This window comes from Rhopilema esculentum, chromosome 9 (assembly GCF_057945365.1).
Source record: "Rhopilema esculentum isolate cy_ngs chromosome 9, ASM5794536v1, whole genome shotgun sequence".
Lineage (NCBI taxonomy): Eukaryota > Metazoa > Cnidaria > Scyphozoa > Rhizostomeae > Rhizostomatidae > Rhopilema > Rhopilema esculentum.
The window spans coordinates 1,958,604-1,975,817 of NC_142823.1; the positions used below are offsets into that span (position 1 = coordinate 1,958,604).

General features: G+C 35.8%; 1 protein-coding gene across 1 annotated transcript; it reads left to right on the forward strand.

Annotated features, from left to right (window-relative positions):
- The first annotated feature begins 13 nt into the window (after positions 1–13).
- Positions 14–17,097, forward strand: LOC135688895 (transmembrane protein 214-B). Its single transcript, XM_065205952.2, has 20 exons — positions 14–195; positions 1,762–1,985; positions 2,563–2,628; positions 3,358–3,445; positions 4,409–4,540; positions 5,943–6,025; positions 6,790–6,883; positions 7,650–7,731; positions 8,436–8,543; positions 8,874–8,913; positions 9,174–9,272; positions 9,962–10,053; positions 10,974–11,022; positions 11,314–11,418; positions 12,456–12,488; positions 12,937–13,063; positions 13,793–13,889; positions 14,746–14,914; positions 15,785–16,176; positions 16,938–17,097. Exons 1-20 carry the CDS (start codon positions 66–68, stop codon positions 16,972–16,974), a joined length of 2,247 nt encoding a protein of 748 aa, XP_065062024.2. The 5' UTR covers positions 14–65; the 3' UTR covers positions 16,975–17,097.
- Positions 17,098–17,214: the final 117 nt, after the last annotated feature.

Sequence of the window (17,214 nt, forward strand, 5' to 3'; positions counted from 1 at the left end):
TCATGATGAGATTGATTAATCATTTGGGACTGTTGACAAGTCTTTTGCTGGTGAAATTTCTAAAAATGGCTTCAGATCGTGGAAAATGGGAAACTGTGGTCACAAAGAAGAAGGGTCAAGTGTCCAAAAGTGACGTTAAAAAGGCCAAGAAGAATTTTGTTGATAATTTTTCTCAACACAAGGCAGAGTTCAAAAGTACGTATATCAATTATTGTAGTTTATGTACACGTGATGTGTTTTTCTTTTTAGGCCCATGGGCACAGATCAGTGGCCCTGGGCAATAATTCAAATTAATTCATTTCAAACAAAAGAAATACAAGTTAAAGTTGAATTACATATACATGAAGTGATTACTGTACATATTCTAAATATAAACCAATTACAATAATTGGTAATACAAAAACAGTTTAATACAATTAACTTCATATATTGTTTTTACGCGTTGTTCAGGACCCTTAGAAAAACTCCTAGAAGGGCCATCGAGATAAAGGCCCTGCTTTGTAAGCGTTGCTACTTAACTGAGTTGAAAACTAGGAACGATTATCATTATTTGTTGTGACGATGCCAGGGCATTTGGAGGCAGTTTTGTGTATAAAGTAGAAATGTTTTAAAACTGTAAATAAATGATCCATGATGATCTGTCTTAAAAAGTCTAACAAATTGAAAATATTTCAGCTACAAAGACTTTTTTAGGAAAGTGAAAGTTTTTTATGCTTATAATGTCAATTTTGGCATTTCTGCTTGAATGACACTTTAGAGGAATGTTTTGGTAAGCAAGGATATTAGATTCGGTAGGAAACATCTGCTGTCAGCTGTTATATATTGTGTTTTTATTCAAAAGGACAATGGACTCTAACATCTTGAGTCAAGTTGTTTATGCCAATGTGATCCTGTTCTTTTTGTAGGTCATAGCAAATTAAATATGAGCATTTTTCCTGAGCGTTAACCTTTATTATCAGAATATATTACACCAGCTGCCCTAATCACTGGGTCATCCTCATTGATTATCTGGGTACAGCAGAAAGTGCCTTCCAATTTCATTTTTAAACTTTATCTTCAAGCGTGTTACAGAATTTATAATATTTATCATGTTTTGGCTACATAGTTTTTGCATGACTAGTTTTCCCAATTATGTTGATATGATATTAGAGATCTGTTTTGCCTTGTTGGAAAATGTATTCAAAGAACTAGTGATTAACGCTGTTGTTTCAGACAACTGTAAAGAGATTTGTATTGGTTCAAGGGATCCAAGACTCACACATTTTTTTAGCAATATGCTCAATGAGTAAGAAATAAGGTTTCGGCTAATGTACTTTGAAAAAATAAACTGATAAACAGACATTTCTAATCCATTCTGTATTCTTTATCTACATGTTCTAAAATGCATTTTTTTCTGCTGATTCTCAGGCAATGTTAGAATCTTTTCCATTTTCACAAAGACCTTGAAATCCTTTCCAATTTTTCATATGCTTAATTATAATTTAAAATTGCATTTAGTTTCATTTTATAAATAAAGTCAATGTTATTGTAAATTTGCCAAACATGAATGCAACTGTATCTGTGTTCATCAATTCTCTCCATAGGAATTGTTATGTTCATTTTGTCTTCCTACTCAGTGAATCATTATGTTTCTTGAAGTGTACAGTATTACATTTTCTAAATTGTTTGTAGGCATTTGGTTTGCTAAAAAGTGTAGGTTTAAAATATTAACTGTTGGTTAAACATCTTTAACTGATGAATTTTATTATTTTTGTCATAAAGATCCTTTAGAAGAAGCTGAAACCATCTATAGTGCAGCATTTGGAGAAAAAAGCTCCCAATCAAACAAAGAGAACAATGACCCTGACAGCAAATATCCATCTTTTCATCCAATGGAAGGCCAGAAAAAAGGGACTCAGCAAAATAGCCCTAAAAAGCAAAAGCAGAAGAAACATAAGACTGCAAAGCCATCACCTTTAGAAGGAATTGAGGATAAGATCAAGGAGGTGTGTAAATATTTGCATTTTGATAGAAGCTGCAAACATATTGGAAACCATCTTGAAAGTTTATTCAGTAAATATATCTCTGTTTAGTAAGAAGCTAACAAATACACAGCTCAAATATTTTGAAAATTGATAGAGCATTCTAGAACCAGATTTCCTTTTTGGTTTTTAAATGTTTGGAGCAAGCTATTAACAAAAGATCAAACTAGTTCATGGGATTTTTTTGGAAACATGTTTATAGAAATTCTAGATAGTGATAAATTATTGTGAAACCCATTGAATTAAAAAAAAAATGCTGCCTATAGCAGACTAGATGTTACCAAAAACATAAAAATAATTTTAATTAAAACTTTAGTCAATTGAGGCTTTACACAAATTGTTTCTTTTATTTATTATTTGATAAGGAAAAGTTTTTTTGCATTCACATCTTGTCTTTACTGTTTAAAATACAAACATTTTTTATTTTATCTGAAGTCACTAACACATTGTTGGCACCACACAAGTTTCTGTGATGAATTTAGATCCAAGTTTTAATAAATCTTTAAGGAAGTTTATCATTGGTTTTTGTATTACATTACAGTTAAGTCTCGAGGAGCTTTCTTTAGTCATAAGCAATGTTGAAGAAAAGTTTCCAAACCATTCATTGGTAAGTATTTAGCAGAAACTTACCTTTTGCTGATAAATGTATTGTAAACAGATACACCAATTTTTAAAATAAACTACACCAAGCAACAAAGCATCTGAATATGTCACCTGCAATGGAAAAGACATATCATCATGTGGTCCCACTGACAGAACCACTGACTACAAGAATGATTGTTTTATTGAAGTTATATTTAGAAATTGTTTAGTTTTGATCATATAACCTAGAAAACCATCATAAAATCTCTAAATATTCAAAATTGATAAAATATTTTGCAAATTGGGTGAGATATTTCCACACCACCTGATCACATCCTTTCCTAATCAAATCGTTGTAATTTCATTTCTAATGGACACAAGGAACAATAACAGGACTGCTAGGCAGGCTCCAAAGTCTATGCTTTTAGCAAAGTAGAAATGAAATAAGTATTATGTGAAATATGTAATAAGTAATAAATGAAATATGTGCTGATTTTTTTCCCTGGCATGCTGGAACTGGTAGACAAGTTTTCACAATACACATTTTTATTGTAGTTGATGCCATTTTGTCAGGTTATGTGGTGAGAATTCAAATAATTTTAGAAATAAATATTTAGGATGTCTTCACCTAGCCAAGAAAAGCTGTTGCCTGATTCCCCATTAATCCTTTTTGCAGGTGTTGCAATACTTTTGTTTTGATAGTATCCTGGTTCTGATAGTTCATTAAAGTCTTTTTAAAATATATTAAATACAGGTTTGGCTCAAGGAGGTTGCATCCTGGCTACAAAAGCAATTCCCTGGACCAGCTGAAAAGGATTTGATGCTTTCAAGTCAGCCAAAAGGTTATTTTTCTATTTCCAAGGTTATTTTATTTGACTTTTCCCAGCTTTAGTCTTTAAGTTATATTTTGCACAGAGAGAAAAAGAGAGAAACTTTTTTGAAGTAGTGCTACTAGTTAGGAACCTAGAAGCATTCTCTCTTGCAACAATTACATGTTCTGCATAAATATGAATCTAGTGCACATATCTGCTTGTGGTATGTTTAATAGTTTCAAAACTGCTAATAGTGTCCTATTTCTACCAAAATCTTGTTCTCCAAGATATTTAAGCCAATAAAGAACTCTTGAATGAGACAGGGTGTATCAAGAACTGCCTCGTTTTGGTAGAATAAAAATGGCTCGTTTATATTTTATGGAGTAAAAGGAAACTTGAACTCATTCTCTTTCGGTTTTGTTTTCTTGGTAATCATTTCAATAAAGCCCTGATTTTCTGCTTGTAAATTATGACAAAGCCCAGTAAGGTTGAATTTGAATGATGAAAGTTAAAGTTGAATTTAAGTGCGAGGATGGATCAGTTGCTAGAGGCGCTGACTACTGACCCAAGGATCCGTGGTTCGAGTTCCTGGCATTACCAAACTTTCACCCAGAGTCGGGAGAGTCGCCAGCTCTCTGTAATTCCAGGCATAGGAATCATAAGGTGTGGTCACATCGAGAGGAAGGACCAGGACACTGCTTGATAAGCATAAGTTTCTCAGTGTTCTAAAAACTACCTTCAGATGTTAGGTAGAAACAAATACAAAAATGAAAATTAAGCCAAAAATTGACAATAGGTTGTTTTGATTGAAACTGATGAAGTTTGCACCCTTTTGCTAAATGTTGAGAGAATCTATTAAAATGTCATTTTTCTTCAAAAATTCATTGTTCATGTACTCAGTAACTCTATTTCTCTGTGCTCTGAACTAAGAGGCTGATATTTTATGAATTATTATGAAAAGCCTTCAATCTGGTTTTGAATTGACTTTTGCAGGCTTCCCCTTGTGTTCAGTTGACTCAGATGTAAAGAAAGCATTGCTAGAGCTTTTGAAGAAAAGCACTGATCAATCTATTGAGATGTTGTTCTGCTACTGTATCACAAAGATGATAGAGGAATTACAGCAAGGTTTGTTTATTTTCCATTACATGTCTTTGAAATATGTTTGTAATTGTCATGTCTGACAATTGCAAGTTCTGTACAGTGCTGTACTGGAAGGCTACCAAGAGCGTGTTGTTGGCTTGGGAGACTTTCTGTATTACAAGAAGAGCTTTATCTTCCAAAGCGGTTCTAAACTCTAAAAAGATTAGTTAAGAAGTTCCTTTAGATATAGTCTCAACAACGAGTTTCTTTACGGTATTATGTACTGTAAATTATAGAGTATGAGCTTCAACTCTTTAATGGGTAGCAATAAAAGCGATCAAATATGGCCTTGTCGACAGTTTCTTGTTATCTGATTTGTCAGAACTAGGGGGGCGTGTCTGCTGTATTTATAAGTGAAAGGTTTGAAGCTCATGCCGCCATTTTGATGTATCGAATGGTCTGAGACCTGGAGAAACCCAAACACTGTGTAGAATTTGCGGTTCGATCAAGTGTGCTATAGAACGACCCATGCATCTCAGTGTTGTCTTTAGCAGTGTACCAAATACTGTCTGCCTTCTATGGAGAAGATTCTGACGGGGTGTATTCCCGCGTGTGTGCGTGCTGTATTTGATCAAATTTATTGTTAAAGAGGACACAACATCAACTGACTAATCGTGGTTCGAAGAACTGGGTGTTATTCACAAAACTTTGCAGATATCATGTATTTGTTGATTGATATTCTCTGAGATTTTTTAAATGAGTTATCGGTATTACTGGGTTTTTGATTCGCTTCTTTATAATTTTTTGGCATCTATCCTTCTGAAAGTTTCACATCATGCTTTGAATTGTTTACAGGTTTCGCTACGCACAGAGTTTGGATTTTATGTTATTAGTGTTATCCTGGAATATTCAATTTCAAGATCACAATCTTTGGCTCATTCTTACTTGATTACTTCTATCTTTAGTCGAATCTAAATGGCACTTCCTTCCAGGAAGTGAGGGCATTAGCTTGTCCTGTTATTATTTTGAGATCACTTGTTTGAATCCGTAAACTTTTACTATTTCACAAACTCAACCAAAATCGCTATAGATTCCAGAAGCTTTTTGATACATACTCTGTTCTGGAATTTCCACAGAATTGTCTATCTCTCCTGGTGGATGTGCTGGCTCACCCAGTAGCAGAATGCTCACATGTAGCGCAGTTTTCTTAGTTTCCATCTAGAAATAAATTAAGTAACTAGGAATTTAAGTAAAATTGTACTAGGAATAAGTAAATGCTAGTCATAAACGATGTTTCGCATGCTATTTATTCCTAGTACAATTTTACTTTAATTCCTATTTATTTTCTGGTATATTTTACAGCACGCAAGCTGGTACGTCTATAAAATCTTTGTAGTAATAAAGTACCCTGCCAGCTGTATATATAACTTATGATTTCGATTTCCAGGCAAATTAACCATTGGTTTGCGAATCCTGATTCAAGTCATCGTCAGCCACTCACCAAAAGTCTTAATTACAAAGTTAGATGACGTACGTTCCTGACTTTTTCTTGTAATAATTCTTCCTCTACATTGTCCTTAATGCCGTCTTCAATTATGTCGTATTAAAAAATGATGCTTCCATCAAACATTATATGCCATTATTTTCTCTGTTCCTTGCTCAATTTTCTACCGAGATTTGCGTTTACAGAAATGAATAGGAACCTCGTTGTGAATGAATTCTAGTTTAAACAGGTATAAATGTAGCAATCATTAAACCCTATGCCTTCTATTTTTCCAATCTTTACATCTCGCAATAATTCTTCATACCAGTTTCCACATTCCACTTCATTTCTTCCTCTTCCCCTCTATTTCCGACCCTATCATTTAAACATTCCTTCTCATATCTTGATAATGCTTCTTCTTTTCCTCCTATCTTTCTTTTCCCTTTCTTACCTTCCGCCTCGTTTCTTTTATTGCCCTTTATCTTTTCTTTCACCTTTCTACTTCTTGTCTTTCCTATTTTCCCTCTGTCTATCCGCCCCTCACCCTTCTCCCTTCCCCCACTATTTCTGCCTTTATTCCTTATTGCCCTTCTTTATAGCCGCCAATCTTTTTCCTCGGAACCTTTTCCTTCTCCCCTACCGGCTTTTGTGCTCATCTCTGTTCGTTTCCCCTTTTCTAATATGCTCTGCCCGTAGCTTTTGTACTGTTCAGACTATCCTGTACAACATGCATATCGTTTCTCTAATGCTTAATTATCTCTATTTGTGTACATCGTATAGACTGTTTAACAACTTGAAGGTCTATTTTTAGGTATTAAGTGGCAAATCAACATCCCAGGAATCATTTTTAGCTGTAATTTGGGCCTACAGCCAGAACATGAGTGATTTCAAGGCAGGAATCAAAGGTTAGTCTTTTGATGATATTTCTTTATATTGGTCTAACTATTTGGTGTTAATGCCCCATTATACGAGGGGAGAACTGTGTTCATGGTCATACTGCTGCCAAAATCAGATGTCGTAATGTGGCAGGTCTTTACTAAGAAGGGACGCTTGGTGAAATTGGAATACAGATAATCTAACTGCCAAGGATAAAAATACAGCACAAAAATCCCTGAAAAATGTAGTAAAAACTTGACGTTTCCCCATAATATTAAAACTATTTTCAGAATTTCCAGTCGTGTGACATTTTTCCTTGAGCTTGCCTTGCCTCCAGTTTTTTCCTAAATGCTCCTTAAAATTGTAAAAGTTCCCCAAAAGACCTTTGAAGATGATAATGTACTGCCTGGTTAAGTTATAGCTTTGTCAACTCTGTATCATCAGAAACCCGTTATACATAATTTCTGTGAGGTTTCACAACAAAAACGGTCCTTCCTAAAAGAAAAAGCTGTGAAGACTCTGCAGCATTCTTCCACTGGTATAAGAGGGCAACACTTCAGCATTTTATTCCGTGCAATGGAAAGAAAGGGGAATAGTACTTGTTTCTCTGTTTTTTTCTTCACATAGCTTTCATTTCAAGCTACGTATCTATTGATACATATATCTATTATCATTAATTTAACCTTGTCGATTTTCTTGGACATAGATGACATATCTGGCTTGTTCCTTTAGATACAACGGTCTAGATTTAATAGCAACGCTCGAACTAAAGCCACTGTCTTCTCTTCATTTTAGTTTGGTGGGCAGTGATGATGCCTTTGTTGAAAGTCAGCACACATGCGCCTCATGTCGTACAGTACATTGAAGACTTGATTCGGTATGTTAGAACCATTTGATCACTAACTGTATTTTGAGCTTGTTCCACCCTAGGCAGCTCTGCGTGTGTCTAAGTGTGTCGTAAGTTATTCTGAAATGGAGATCCCTTTTTACTATTTTAAGACATTGACAGCTTGAAGTGGAATATTAGGAGAAAAATACTAGTAAATTTGATGAAATGTGAAAGTTTTTTTCGATGGAAGAAAAGACGATGAATTGTTTGTATAGCGTATAGCTATCTGTACGCATTCAAAAAGAACGATCGGTAGCACAGTGGATGACTACGAGGAAGTTCATTGAGCGCTTTTTCGTCAACAGGCAAAGCACAAGTAATCCACCATTCTTGCATTTGGGTTCAGGCTGTTGTATCGATGTAAACTGGAGTGATCAATCTTTTAACGGACACCTCCTTACAATGGAAGCCTCATTACATTGACCCCTTCCTAAAATGGGTACCTTCCTACAATGGACACCTCTGCATTGGCCATCTCCCTACAGTTGTCACCCCCCCCCCTGTGACAGTCGCTACCAAACATAGGACACCTCCCTTTCATAGAAATGTCCCTGCGATCGACACCTCCCTACAATAGACGCCTTCCTGCAATGGACACGTTCCTAGAATAAGCAGACATTTTGGCAGAGTTTTCTTTCTATGCATCATCAAAGAGTTTGTATTCAAGTTTGCATAATCTGTTTGATTTGCAGCAAACACGAGAAAGGCAAAATCAACGATTCGATGATCGATGCAAAGGAATTTTATGAAATTTTGGTGGTCGTGTTCTCATCAAAATCACAACTGGCGAATTCACCAAGGTATATGAACATTTTTTCCATCCCTTCATAATCAAAAATCGCTTTTTAAATGAGACTTGACGATAAAGTTTAACACACGAAAAGATGAAGGTTCCCTCTTATTGAATATTGCCAATGTTTTCCGATAGCATCTCTCACAAGTGCTGCCAGAGCCACAGACGAATCTCTTGCCTCGCATGATAGGAGAAATACCAAAATAATTCGTCTGTTAATTATTCAAGGCGGGGCTCTAGCATGCTCACAGATTTGGGAATGATACCACCTGTGATGTCAACGGCAACATATAACTGTACGCGGGACTAATGGTATGAGGTCTTATTCTTTTCCCAGGTTGAAAGAACGATTCGATACACTGTATCCAACATTCAAGGTAAGATAATGTAGGTTTTTTCTTGAAAACTTGCCTGTTACATCACGACCTTTGTTGGCAAAAACTGATAAACGTTTGCTTATGCTCACTTAGGTATACTGATAACCCAGTGCGGCTATCCTAGAATCTTTCCTCTTCGTCCACAAACGAGCTGATTTCTTCCGTCAATAATCCCAACCAGGCTTATTTAATCTCTAGCTGTAGTTGATAAACACCCTTAATAGTTTGCCTATCCCTTATAATTTCATGGTTTCTTTTAGAGGATGTACTTCAGTGACAAGCCAGAAGGGACTAACAGAAATAAGTTCAAGCGTTTGCTCACGATGTTAATGACAGACGATGATGCAATGCAAGCTGAGGTAAGCAGCCAAGAGATTCTTTTTCCATTCTTTTCCTAAGGTGCAAGGCTAAGCCACTTTTCAAAACAAGTAGATGATTGCAGCACGGGATAGACACAGTGAAGAGTTTTCTCCAATTTTTCGTGAACATAATATATTTGAATTTGTAACAATACAAATAACTGAAATAGCAATTCGTGATTGTTTACATTTAATTGTTATTTGATTGGTCAGTAGTTTTGGTGTCTGCAGTATTAACCAACCAAACATCTGAAGCCTCCTCTCGGTATCTTGCAAACATTTTATTGCAAAGCGACTCAATAGAAGATTTTTATTTCTTTCTTTAAAGAAATTTCCAAATGACGTGAAATGCCCACTGCAGAGTGGCAGTGAAGCTGAAAGGTTTTTCAAGGAAACCAAATGCCCAATTTTGCGTCCGCGTTAGCAATATTTCAAAGCTTCTTCCAGGAAGACCTTTGTATTTTCTTTGTATTTCTAATGATTGTCCAGGTTTAAAATGTCAAAGTTTCCTGTGGATACAGTTACACGTCAAAAGCTTTTATTGGAGCAAAACTGTCTTTTAGTAGATGAAGAATCGTCTCAATTATTCCAACTCCGTGACGAACACTGTCCCTACTTTAGATGTCTTTCTGAGCCTCTCAATTTGAAAATTCCTCGCTGATGAAAGTTTTTCAACCTGCTTTACCTAGATCCTTCGTTTGCTGATTCTGTGCATGTCAAAAGATGAAAAGTGCTTTGATATCTGGTTGGAAATCTTAGAGAAAAATCTGAAGACTTCAGGGTGAGATATTTTTTTAATTAGGACTCACGTGCTTCTTGGCGAGAAATCAGAAGTTTCCGTTTATAGTTTATGAAGTTGCCTGGAAAGCATACCAAAAGGCCTTAATTCTGTCTCCGTTTTTACTGGATTCCAGGCTATCGAATTTTATACAACTGTTTTTACTACCGATCTAAATATTCATTCAATGTTTCTCAGTATTTTCCAACGCCAAGTTTTGTTGTCTGAAAAGTAAATTGGCAATGCTCTGGGATGCCTGCTTTGTTTGGTCAAAAAAGTTTTTGTCACTGTTTCATTGTATCTTTTCGATATTCTCCATTGCGAAGATTGGCTTTGAAAAGAGCAAAATGGATGGCAATAGGCCAGTCACAAATGCAGGCACTTCACTATCAAGGTTGCCCAATCAGTGCACCTTACCTATTGAAAATATTACCAATGGATAATGGATAATGGAAAATATCAACTTTTTGAAATGCACTATTAACACCTTTCCAATATCAATATCCGAAGAAATTTTCATAGAGTGATTTGCTCCTCGCTTGAATTCTTGTAAAAGGAATTAAGTTGCTCACAAGCTCAACTTCCACAAAATCATAGTAATTTGTAGAAGGCATTGGTACTGAAACTGCATATTTCAAATGTTTGTCAAAATCTAGAACTAAAATTAAACTAGGCCTAGTGCCTTTGTGTAAAAGCTCGGTGCAAGCCTGCTAGGAAAACTGCGGAGGAGCGCCACTGTTACCGTTTTCTTGAATATTTTCCTCCAAGGGTGATAATGAACTCTTTCAGTCTACAATATAGCCGTTAATATTCGAAAAATGACCGGGAGAGACCTATCTATTTGAAGTCAATCTCTTGTAATGCTGCGAGAGATTTGCTATTTCGTACTTGTAGTTCTGAGTTTTACAATTTTGCTTTAACAGTGTGCTCTGGGGATATATTTATGACAATTCAGAGGATGTCAGAAACGAGGTATTATTTCTTTAGAATATTTCCAGTTTTTTATTGCTTTGAATTTCGATAATCCTAGATTTCTTTGTCGGTAAATCTTAATCATAACTTGTGATTGATTTAAGCTGGAAAATTTATGTAGCGAATAAAGCATATAAATATTGCTAATCTGATCTCGGAGTTTACATCTTCTGAAATTTCTCTTCATCATATGTAGTCCAACATCCCCCATCAACTTGTTACTTTATTTATTATTTATTTGTCATTTAATTGCCTTCTCGATGTATTTATTGATTTGATTTTTCTAATCAGCTGCTGAAATCAAGGAAATATGCCAGCAAGAATGTTCTTCAAGAAAAGGCTTTTGCTTTCCTGACGGATCTGAGACACATCAAACGAAAGGGACACGGCAGTAAGGTAATTATACCTTAAATCTGACTATAAAGTGACGAATTGCATTACACAAGTCAGATGTTCTCCGTATGCCCTGCAAATTTCGCCAATCAAGGGCCAAAATTAATATTAATGCTAGCGACCTATTTTGCGAGGATTTCACTAGAAATCTTCAATCTTCCATTTTCCCAGTGACCTTAAAATACCTTTTGATATCAAGTTTATTTTGACCTTAAAATCTAAGGTAAAAAAGGCGTTTCGATTATGTAAATTCGAACGGTTTTCATATCTGAAACCGGTGCTTCGATACCATTTAAAATTATTCAGTTTTTTATGCTTGAAACTGTTTTTTATTCGAAAAGGGTGTTAAATTTATGCAAAATAATCGGCAGTTCCAATTTTATCTATGCGATCTGCAGCGAACTCACACGTCGTTGTTAAAAGAAAGCATAGACGGCCTATGGTTGGGTGAATTTACAAAATATAGACCAAACCAAGATGTTGTGAAATGAAGAGAGAATTTGCCATTGTGAAATCAGAAATCAATTTCCAGTATAACGTGATCGAGAAAATTATCAAGTGTTTGATTGAGAAAAACTTTTGCTTTTGCTAGCAGTTTACTTCTCTTGTTTCAATATCTGTTTTTAATTGGACAGGATTTGACCTGCCAATCAAAAAACGTCCAGTCACGTAGCTTTATCTAGTCACGTGTCAAAGGACTTATCTTTCACGTGCTTACAGACTGAAAGCTTTGTCTTTGAAAGTCAAAACACTTTAGCAAAGTCATTTTACAATAGTATCTGAAGTGCCTCAAATTAATATAAGGAAAATAGAATATTTTTCAGAACCCAAAAAATCGAAAACAGATATCTACAGTACGTAATAGAGATGTTTTTGGCCATAGCACTGTTTGAGAGATTACATCTATATACAGGTGGCCGTGAAATCAAGTAGTTATTTCATCATCTCACCATTGTTTCATGCGATCTTGTGGCTATGTAGTGATGATTGTTCTTGGTTCTACTTGGACATCTTAATGACGTCACATTTTCCATCTATAGGTTGGATTTGCAGAATGCTATGAAGTCTGCTCTGTAAGTATACATAGAACGGCTCTATAAATGGTCCATAAGAGTAATTAATCATATCATAATTATATTTGTATTTTTATTAGTATGTTGTATTCATTAGTATGTTGTATTTTTATTCTGTTGACTACATTCTTCTTTGAACGATGTTCTATGAACTATAATGAAGTAGCTGTTTTGCCAGTCTGTTATATAGTGCTCCAGGCTGTATAGGAGGAGCTGTACATGCTATTTGGTGTCTAGAACTGGACGGCTCTAAGTTGCTACTCTGAGTTTCACGCTTAATTTGACCATTAGGCAACTGCTAAATGAGTACAGCGCGGAACACGTAATTGCAACTAAGAACCATCGTCTTATAACCACCAAAGCATACAACAATTAGGGAACCAGCATATTTTCTTGTTATTATAAAACGTCTATTCCTGGTTGTAATCTTGGGCTTTTATTTCTGCAGAAATTCCAAAGTGAGAAGATGACAAGAAAAGAATCGAAATCCTCACTCTGGAAACTAACGAAGTACACTTTGTTTGCAATGCTTGCGTTTGTTGCAATTGATGTCTATACCTCCAAAGGATATAAAGGTAAGCAAGACTCTGTTGTCTTTAAGCTCTTCTCAAAAAACTTTCATGGTGAATCCAGTACTGTTACCGATTATGCCTCTTGTACTGCAAAATTTGACGATATCATGGGAAAAGGGAATATAACTAACTAAAGTACTTTTCATCCGACACTCTTCAGAGTGTAAACGCTGGATAAGACCAAAAGTAAGCAGAAAATCATATCCAGGTACAGATCGAAGTTAATGCAAGGGAAAGAATTGGCATTTGATTGCTTAAATTCTTTGATATCGTTGAACCAATTTTCATGCCTAAGTCAAATTTTAAATCCATTAGATCGATTCATTTAATGAAGGATTTCTGTGAAGGGTATTCTAGTGACGAAAAGATGTCGTGTTATTTGAAGCCACAAAGATGTTTACAAGCTTTCTATGGTCCTTTACAGAAATGTATTGTAAAAGAGCCCGAAATCTACAGTAATTCCTCTCAGTATGAGGCAAATGCATCATTAAGGAGAGTGATTATTTATGACCGATTTTTAATTGTGATGTACGGCGAATGTTTAGTCTGGAAGTTGCTTTCCTATGAAAAAATATCGGTGTCACCGTTTCATCAGCGATTTTTTTAACAAATGTATTTTGGCACCTCGACCGCAAAAGATTTTGTGACCCGCGGGCCATGTTTATCTCGCTTAGAAAAGGGTAGCTATACAGAGTATCTCAGAATTTGCAAGGATGTTTATTTTGTTTCTAGGAAGTAGAACCGAGTCAATTGCAGTGAATGCTGGGATAAACAGTCACGTGGAAGCTTCATTGGTTCAGTTAGAAGGAATGGTGGGCGTTGTTGCTAGGTGAGCATGTACAGGCTAATTTATTTCGGCACACATTATAACGAAGAAACAGCCAAGCTTGATCTCTTTCGTTGCACATGTTGTTTGTCTGGTGTAAACTGAAGGAAAATTCATTTAGATAGAAATAAGTTATTGGACGTTTTGTCTGTCCTCGAACTGTACATTCTTTGGAGATACAAAATAATCTTTTTATAATTCAAGATATTTTATGTTTCAAAATTATTCAAACGGCAATTTTTCATTAACTCTCATTAACATTCTCTATTTTTAAAAGAATTGCATTACAATTTCAGTACTCCCTGAATTAGAACCAGTTTTAAATATGTTTGTTCCCAATAAGTAGTGAAAAATTTGAACTTGCCTATTTTTACCCAGGCTATTTTATTATAGTTCAAAGAGTTGATAATATACAGTTTGGTTTTATCAATCCACAAGCTTGCAAACGCAATGTATTGGAAAATTATAACTGTTTGCAACGAAATTTTCAATCATTTTTCTATCGTTTTCTATCAGGTTTAGAAAAGTACTCATCATTTCTCCGATCCATTGGCCTTAACGCTCAAAATCATCCTAAAAGAACGAAATAGGGCGTAGCATGGGTGTTGTTATTAAAATTTGCTTGTTATTGTACAATTTCCTTATGATCTTCGACCTTTTGCCGTCCACTGTTAATGATATTGTAATGCGTATTTGGTTTGCCAGCCTCTTAGCAAACGCGGAGAAGTTAGAATGACCTTAAGGATCATCTACGTTTTGGTTTCTGGTCTTGTTCTCAGACGAAAGCATATGCAAGTTTTTATTCTATTTTAAAATGGACTTGTCACTGTATCACTGAAATCTTTGTTTACATTTTCAGGTGGTCCAGAGACAATGTACCAAAATATTATGCTAAAGTGGCGCCCTACGTGGATCCTGTTATAGAGACTAGCTGGGAATACACTACAAAAATATCAAAAGCTATTTATGAATACAGCAAACCTGCTCTAGATGTGATTAGCAAATATATGGAAAAACTATTTGAGAAGGTAACTTGATAATAAATGTAGTGGAAGATTGACAGCATATGCAAACATTTAGAAAGCTGTGTCACGGGCCTCTCTCCACTAAACTTTTATAATTGAGATAGCACAATGTTGTACAAAATGTCAATATTACACGAAACAGCGAACAACTTTGCAAACACTGAGCTAGCTTTTTGTTTCAGAATTCTTCGATTGTAAAAATTCAGATAACGAACTAAACATGCTTAAGATTGCTACAAACCTTTTTACCGTTTCTTGCCATCAATGTCGCAGTCTTTTTTCATCTACGCTTGAAACGTATTCGATAAAATTTATTTTGTGAACAATTTTGGGGTGCTTTTCCCTGATTGCATAATCAAAGGATTTTCGCGCAACTTTTTTTTGAATGGAGAATGGATTGATCAACTACTTCAGTATTATCGACCATGTGCTCTTTAGATTTGATTAGTTAATCGTTTACCTTATTTTTTTATTCTTCATAGTCAAGTTTTATATGCAACTCTAAAGTACAGTTGATCTCAGTTTGCCTCCCTCGCAAATTTTGCTGCGTTTCTTTAAGAATTGTATGGTTCGAGCACTGTGGGTAAGAAGACCCTAATTACCCATGTTCCACCCTGCATTTGGCACCAGAGTCACATCGATTTGAGTAGAGAAATGGAACAGAGGGAAAGAGAAGCAAGGAAGCAGAGGGAAGTTTTGTTGTTAAGGAGAGGAAAGTTAAGGCCTTGATTATCTCCTTCATTTTTTGCGCTTGAATTTATGTGGCTCTGGTTCCTGGGACACTCGTGTAAATGGCTGATTATTACAATGACCCCCCGTGCCATGAAAATCATGTTTTTGTGTTCTGAATAGTTTTTCTCTCCACCAATCTAGATCGATGAACTCATGCCAGTGTACCGGGACAGAATCGTTTCACATGCATCAACCGCCTGGAATGCAATTGTACCAACCGTCAAACATCATTTAAACTGCACCGTAGCATTTATCACCACCAACGTACCAATCGCTGTCGACCACACATCACGTGTTTTAACGAGTACCTGTACCTGGGTCTACGAGCTATATCCACCCTTCTTCGACAAGATGGCAATGCATTCTCACTGTGCTTTACACTGCGTCCGGGACTATGTGAACAAGGCCTGGCAAACGTTTGTTGATTATGGACCGGTTGCAATTGAGCTTTCTGTGGATTCATTCCGGCTTACTGTTGCCACTCTTCAGAGCTACTTTGCCAACGGACAACTTTGGCTGCAAAACGCATTAAGGTATTAGACATTTCACTTTGAACTGTAGGTTACGCTTTTAGTTAAGACTGTAGGGTAAATTGTAAGTGAATAAACTTTAGATTAATCCAGTGTCAACGCCAAACTGTACATGTGGAAAGAGTTCAGCGATATAGCTGCGACAACGTTTAATGTTGTGAAATTAAATGATCGATTGGTCGTACTCCATTTTTGAAGACTGACATACACTTTTGCGCAAATTCATGGAGAAACTCTGCTTGCAGTATGAGGAAACTGACATTAGGATAAAATGAAGAATGCCCCCAAAGAGTGTTTAGTTACCTCCTTTTCCGTTTCCTAGATTCTTTTAGTAGCTGTTGCCAGGAACTGACATTTGATTGGGCTACCACATCCCTTTTATACTTCATATCTTGTACTTCAGTCAAAATTTCTATTGTATTGAAGAAAGAGCTATTAAGATTACTTTTGCAAGCTTCTTGAAAATGATTGTTCTGGTTGCAACCCAACACCCCCCCTTCCATAAGTAACTTGTAACGGGGCCGAAAGTTCCACAAATACACCCTGGGAGCTCACAAAAACACGTCTGACTCCTACTTTTAGTATAACCTGACTAACATATCTTCATGAATGACGTAATACAGTGGAAAGGAGGGTATACCTACTTCAGTGCTAGTACAAAGATGCACCTCCCCCGTCCCTGAGAGTGAACTAAGCTTTAAAAGGATACAGATTGTGTTCACAGAAAACTGCTCACGGCCTAAGTGAATTCTTTTTTGTTTTAGATCAACCGATAGTGGAAGCAACACACAAGCAAGTTAACTCACGTGTAGGCCTTAAATTATTCGATTCAATTTCTCTTTTCTAAGAGATTTTCACATCTATTTTGTTGTTGTAAAACTATTTTCTGCTGGGAAAATTAATATTGAATTGCGTGATAGAAAATTTTTCTTCTTAAGCCTCCTTCTAGACCATAACATGGGAAAGCGGCTATCGTAAACATTGTCAAAACAAGACACATTACAATCATAACATCAGTTTTGCTAACCCACTTTTTTCTTC

What these genes read in the sequence shown, in the direction of transcription:
- LOC135688895 (XM_065205952.2), top strand. Translation starts at nt 66, where the DNA reads ATGGCTTCAGATCGTGGAAAATGGGAAACTGTGGTCACAAAGAAGAAG. An exon ending in AGTTTCCAAACCATTCATTG is followed by an intron (nt 2,629 to 3,357) that starts GTAAGTATTTAG and finishes TATTAAATACAG; the next exon opens with GTTTGGCTCAAGGAGGTTGC. An exon ending in TACATTGAAGACTTGATTCG is followed by an intron (nt 7,732 to 8,435) that starts GTATGTTAGAAC and finishes TTTGATTTGCAG; the next exon opens with CAAACACGAGAAAGGCAAAA.